A 6,788-nucleotide genomic window follows, 5' to 3' on the forward strand; every position below is an offset into this window, starting at 1 on the left:
CAAAATCTCTTCATCTCAGGAATTTTTTGCAGAGGAACTTTTTTTTATTTTTTTTATTTTTTACACAGACATAAACAAAACATAAACATAAAACATAAAACCATCTTTCAATTACATACAGTGTGTCATGTCAGTTGGTACAAATCTACAAATCTCGTGCACAATCTCTGCAGTCTTTCCCTTCTAATTTAAATTAATCCTCATATTATAAATCCACTATATATATTTGTATTATTATCATCGTTAATTACTTGCTGTTACTAATATTCCATCATTTTATTTGAGCAAATCACCATTTTTACTTGGCCTACTTTATAACATTCATTTAATCTTCACCAATCTATTCAATAATAATGTATCCTTACATTACTTTATCTCTACAATTCTATTATACTTATAGAGTTTTATAATATATTTCCCTGTTTTTTTAACTAACCATTGATAAAATAAGTCCCATATCTTATAAAATTGTTTATCTTCTTGGTCTCTAATTTCAAATGTCAATTTACTCATTTCTGCGTACTCCATTATTTTCTTAATAACTTCGTCTTCCATTGGAATTTTCTCATTTTTCCAGTTTTTGGCAAATACAATTCTAACTGCTGTTAATATATTTACAATCAAATATATCAATTCTCTACTATATATTTCAGGTATAATTCCCAATAAAAATATCTGGTTTTAAATCTATGTGCTTTTTTGTCATTTTCTCCAACTATGTGTGGATTTTAGTCCAATATCTTTTAGCTCTGCATAGGTCCACCACATACGATAGTATGATCCAGGTATCTGATGACACTTCCAACATTTCTCCGACTTATTCTTAAACATTTTTGCTATTCTTGCTGGGGGTAAATGCCACCTGTAAAACATCTTATACAAATTCTCTTTATATGCTGTTGACATTGTCATTTTATAATTTTGAGAACATAATTTTTGCCATTTTTCTAAGTCTATTCCATATTCCTTCCCCAAGCTATCATTGTTTCTTTAACTTGTTCTTCTAGTTTTAACCTCTAATAAATATCCATATAATTTTTAAATCATCATTTTAAATCATCAGTACCTGTCAAAATTTGTCTAACTCAGTCAATTTATCATAAAAGTCTTCTGCTTTAGAGTCTTTATCATATCTAGAATGTATATGAAAACCAATTCATCTTTATTTCTTGTTCCTCTAATTCTTGCATAGATTTAAGTTCACCCTTTTCATTCAATATTTCACCATATCTGTTTGTTCCATTTTATAAATTATTGAATATGCAAATGCTTCAATAGTTGACAATAGTTGGTATTTTTAGATAATGTCTTTTAATTTTCTCCCATATTAATAATAAAGCCTCTCGTATATAGTGCCACCTAAAGTACCCATATGTTTTAGTCCCCTTGTACCATAAGAAGGCATGCCATCCCAACAAGTCATGACCTTCTAATGTCAATAATCTAATATTCCTTAATGTTATCCATTCCTTAACCCACACCAACGTTGTCGCTTGATAATATAGCTCCCAATTGGGTAAGTCAAAGCCTCCTCTTATTCTAGAAACTTGTAATAATTTTAATTTGATTCTCGCCTTCTTTCCCTGCCAAATATATTTCAATACTATTTTATTTAAATCTTCAAAATAATCTTTCCCTAATTTAATTGGAATTGTCTGGAACAGATATAAAATCCTTGGTAATATATTCATTTTGATTGTAGATATTCTCCCTATTAAAGATAATTGCAAATTTTGCCAAGTCTGTCACAGTCTGTTGTTTCAGTTTATAATAGTTATCCTCTTTAAGTGTACCACATCTAGCTTTTAAATATATTCCTATTTAACTTTGTTTATGATCTGGATCTTCAAAGTCACTGCCAACTCTTTTTTTTTTTCAACTATGTTCTTTGTCAAAATCTTCATTTTGTCTTTGTTCATTTTCAAGCCTGCCACATATCTATATTCCTAAATCTTTTCTATCAATTTAGATGCTGTTTTTAATGGGTCCTCCATAATAAAAACCATGTCATCTGCAAATGCTTGTAGTTTATATTCTTCTCTTAATTTTCATTCCCTTTATTTCCCTATCTTCTCTAATGTTTCTATTTAGTACCTCCAATGTCAGCACAAACAACAGAGGTGACAGCGGACAACCTTGCCTAGTTCCTTTCTTAATATCAATATTTTCTGTTAACTCCATTTATCATTACCTTTGCTGATTGTCTATAATATATTGCTTCAATGGCTTGGATAAATTTCCCACCAAAGCCCATCTGTTCCAATTGTAATAACATAAACTGCCAATTCACATTATCAAAGGCTTTTTGTGCATCTAAAAATATCAAGGCCATTTGCTTCTCCGAATGTGCTTCGTAATATTCCAAGGTGTCCAGAATTATTCTCATATTATCATTAATTTATCTCTTTGGCAGAAATCCATTTTGATCAGAACGTATAAAATTGTTCAGATATCTTTTAAGTCTTTCTGCCATTATTGAAGCAAAAATTTTATAATCTGAGTTTAACAGAGAAATAGGTCTGTAATTCTTGATTTGTTGTGGGTCGGCATCCCTGCAGAGGAACATTTTCTGATTCAGAATTTTCTGGAAAGCCCATAAGGTTTAGCATAATTTTGTGAAAAATGGACTTTGGGGGAAAATCTCCACAGCAAGATATATGTACAGAGAAGAAGCTTTAGTTTCTTTTACTGAGTCACTGTATTCAGCCATAGAAACACATAAATTGGTGGGTTCTATGTGTTGAACTGCCAGGCAGGATCAGGTTCATACATTAAGTTGCAGTTCAAGGATTTATTGCTGAAGCCTATGCACAAGAATGTAGCCAGCGAAAGTTCAATACTAAATTGCTGCCAGGTTAGGGTCAATGGAATTCAAGAGATATATACTTGATTATACTTGGATCATTTGTGACAATATAATTACTCTAAGCTGATGATCTGCTTAACTCTGCTCCCGCAGCTCTGCCTGCTTTTCTTGTACAAGAACTGAGAAGTTGTCCAAGAACTTAGCTGCCTTGATATACTTAAGGAACTGTATATTTTCTCTCCTTGCTTTTAATATATTATTTTTACAGGAAATACAGTGAAAAAGATTACAAGGAGACTGAATATTCCTTTTTCTTGTTTTGCAAGATTGCTTATAAAGATTCAGTATATTATTTCAGTTCATCCCAAAAATTGTGATGCTGCATCATCTGGCAGTCCAGCAATGGCTTTCTCCTTTCCTAAAGAGAAAAAAATCCTGACAGCTTTTTTTTTTTTTTTTTTTGCTTTCATTCAGGTGGACCGCTACACACTGAAAAATGGGCATCATATTATACTTCTGGCAGAGGGCAGGCTGGTGAATTTGGGGTGTGCCATGGGACATCCCAGTTTTGTTATGAGTAATTCTTTTACCAATCAGGTGTTGGCACAGATAGAACTTTGGACAAATCCTGGTAAATACGCTGTAGGAGTCCATTTTCTGCCAAAGAAGGTAAGTTTGCGAATTAAAAAAGGAATGATATGTTTTAGTTGAAATATATAATTTTTGGCTATCCAAAGTAAATGTGGGGAAGATAAGATAATCTTATTTTCAGAACTGATTATATCATGTAAAGTTCAATTGTCAGTAGTCACATAAATAGATCTTCTCTAAGATATTATGTCCCCAGTCTGGTGCTTCAGAGCTTCCAATAATACACCACCACAATAATTAATTTTATTTCTACTTTAAATATCTGTGGCAAAGTTAGCATAACATGCTAAGCCATAAACCATAACACATAAACTATGATAGCTAAGCTAAACCAAATAGACCACATTATGTCTTAGCATGTTTGAATCAGATTGATATGTTGTTAAGCCATTATGAGTTCTGTTTGTTTTGATTTACTATGTTATGAGAATACAGCATAAATTATGATTATAGGTTAGAAGTATTGTAGAAATTGGTCTGTATGAGCTTCCCAACATCTGGCTCACATAGGAAAATTAAAAGGTTATTCATATTGTTGGATTTTTAATCTGGTTATTTATTTAGTTTGTGCATTTGATAATGTGCCTCTCTGCAGCCATGGAACATAAAATACTGTATATACATTTTTATAACTTTTCTGAGATTTCATGAAGCATATTTCCACATACGAATGATATTGCTCAAGGTTTCTTTTGAGGATATTCCAGATATCTAATTATTCCCTTGTCAATCATAATGGAAAGATGGCTTATACCTCTCCTTGATCTTCTGAGCATTTGCAATATGTTTCTGGCAAGTGCTCAGAATACAGGTAGTCCTCAACTTTCGACCACAATTGAGCCGAAAATGTATGTTGCTAGGTGAGAAATTTGTTGAGTTTTGTCCCATTTTGCAATTGTACATGTTGGATTGTTTCTATAACCCTATTATTTCTGAAATTCAGTCAGATTCAAAAAAGATTTTCCGTTGGTAAGATGAACCCATGATTTGCTTAGATAGAAAATGATGGAAGCGAATTCTGAAACTTTCCTGAAAAATGCTGCGATAATGCAATAGACCAGGGGTATCAAACTCAGCGGCGTCACGTCATCACATGATGTATTGTGACTTTTTTCCCGTTTGTTAAACCATGGGTTTAACATGGGTGGGCGTGGCCAACACGTGACACATCTAGCCCCTAGGCCACCAGTTGGACACCCCTGGAATAGACAATCAAATTATGGAATGTAAATCAGACTCTTCCATTAACACTGAAATTTTTAAGTGAACTCAACAACGTTGACTTTATTTATGGTCATTTTCCATTGGCTTATATCAGTTTTTATATAATTTTCAGGAAAGATGCTGATAGACTGGGTAGTTTAAGAAGGGTATGCAATTCTGCAGCCTAATTTTGGTAGCCCCAGAGTATGTTGATATTGTGCTATCCATCCTTAAAAGCACTCCAATTTTCCTTTAAAAAAAAAAGAAAGCCCCCAAAATAAAATGAGCTGGTAGTGGAATTATTCTGTTCATCGCAACAATATTTAATTGTCAGAGAATGACATTTTAAAAAGGCTGCCCAGACATGGCACATAGGTAGATGGATTGAGAGAATGGTTGTTCTATGTGGTAAAATCAGCAAAGCCATCTATGGACATCAGCAGTAATAAAATAATGAACTCTTCTCTCCCAGTATATACACCATACACACCCAACAGATATCATATCCATCCAGACGTGGTTTGCAAGAAGTTTTACTTAGATTTAACAAATTCAAGCGACAACAGACAGAATGTGTGTGCAGACACATGCTCAAAGCAAATAACCCCAAATCCCTGTAGGGTTTTATCTACAACAGTGGTTTCAAACTCACATCATCATGACAGTGTCATGTGACGTATCAGGACTTTTTCCCCCTTCGCTAAACCAGGCGTGGGTGTGACCAGCACATGACCCATCTGGCACATGGGACAGGAGTTTGACAGCTCTGATCTACAATGAGTTCTGAATCATTATGATAATTAACTTGCTGATTAGGTATATTCCAGATAGGGCTAGAAAAAGAACCCAGCCTGAGTCTTTAGTACCTTGACAGCTTTAGGATATGTGGCCTCCAACTTCCCAGCAATTCTGAGTTGAAGTCCACCCATTGTAAAGCCACCAAGATTGACAAACTCTGCTCCACCTGTGTGGAAACATTGCTTCATGAAATGATGATTTGTACATATTTCTAGCATTCACATATTGCTGAACTTCAGCTCCCTAATATCTTTCACTGTTGGCCACCTGGAGCTATTCATTAGCCTAAAAGCAGCTACATGTTTTCAGCCCATATCAAGATGTTGTCTCCTATATTAATAACTTTCCACATTTTTCTTTCAGCTGGATGAAGCAGTAGCTGCTGCTCATCTGGATAAACTTGGTGTGAAGTTAACCAAGCTGAGTGATAAGCAGTCCAAGTACCTAGGACTATCCAAAGATGGCCCCTTCAAACCAGATCATTACAGATACTGAGCAGCTGGCAAAGCCCAACAGGCTCAAAATCCAAGTCCTGTACTGCAATCTGATCAACAGCCACATCACCTGTCATCTATACTTTCCCACATCTGCCTCTTATCTTCTTCACCTCCAACACATCTGCTCTTCCAAAGAAACTTCCAAAAATCTTTCAAGCAGATGTCTGATGCTTCAGCCGAGGAGTGATGATGCTGGAGGATCAAAATGCTTTGCAAATTCTCTTCTCTTCATGGCCTTGTCCTTTTGAATTTTTGAATGCACTGACAAAAAATAAACTGGGGAGGGGAGACAAGGACGAAAAGAAGAAAATATCTCTAAGTCTCTTTCACATTAGGCCTTCAGGCTAGGATATGAAATGATATGTTTTAATTTAATGTTTGCTTATATTCAGTCTCAGATGCTGCTTTGATCTGGCTAATGAAGCAAAATGCATTCGTGCAGGCCTTGAAAATAACTTGGAAGGAAATGTCTGAAAGCAATTTATATACTATGTAGTAAAACTGATTCTGAAAACCTGACTGTGGGGAGGGGGAGCATTCAGTTCTCCAAAGAGGCCATCAGGAATTGTCTGCTCAAGCCTGGTCTGTTCTTGTGTCATAAAATAATTTTATTAAACATACGGAAAGTGGTCTCGTTTTCATTTTAATTATATGGATTAGGAAGATAGTTGCTGTTATTTTATCTAGTAACACCTAGATTATGCAGTACTTTAAAGGCACATTTTGCAAATATAATTCTGGCATATTATGACTCATTTGTGATTTTATTTCTCAAAATAGTTATAACTTACTGTCCAGTGGCAGAGAATTGTTGTTCCTCATCCTGTGGCAAT

The 6,788-nt window shown here is 34.5% G+C and overlaps 1 protein-coding gene across 1 annotated transcript in view; it reads left to right on the top strand.

Annotated features, from left to right (window-relative positions):
• Positions 1-6,575, top strand: part of AHCY (adenosylhomocysteinase) — a 37,111-nt gene extending 30,536 nt beyond the window's left edge. The window contains exons 9-10 of the mRNA XM_026681671.2: positions 3,281-3,475; positions 5,822-6,575. Coding sequence (XP_026537456.1) covers positions 3,281-3,475; positions 5,822-5,953 — 327 coding nt within the window. The 3' untranslated portion in view covers positions 5,954-6,575. The remainder of the gene's footprint in view (positions 1-3,280; positions 3,476-5,821) is intronic.
• The last annotated feature ends 213 nt before the right edge of the window (positions 6,576-6,788 follow it).

This window comes from Notechis scutatus, chromosome 3 (genome assembly GCF_049901735.1).
Source record: "Notechis scutatus isolate UNSWTSFEM ecotype Mainland chromosome 3, rNotScu1.2, whole genome shotgun sequence".
Lineage (NCBI taxonomy): Eukaryota > Metazoa > Chordata > Lepidosauria > Squamata > Elapidae > Notechis > Notechis scutatus.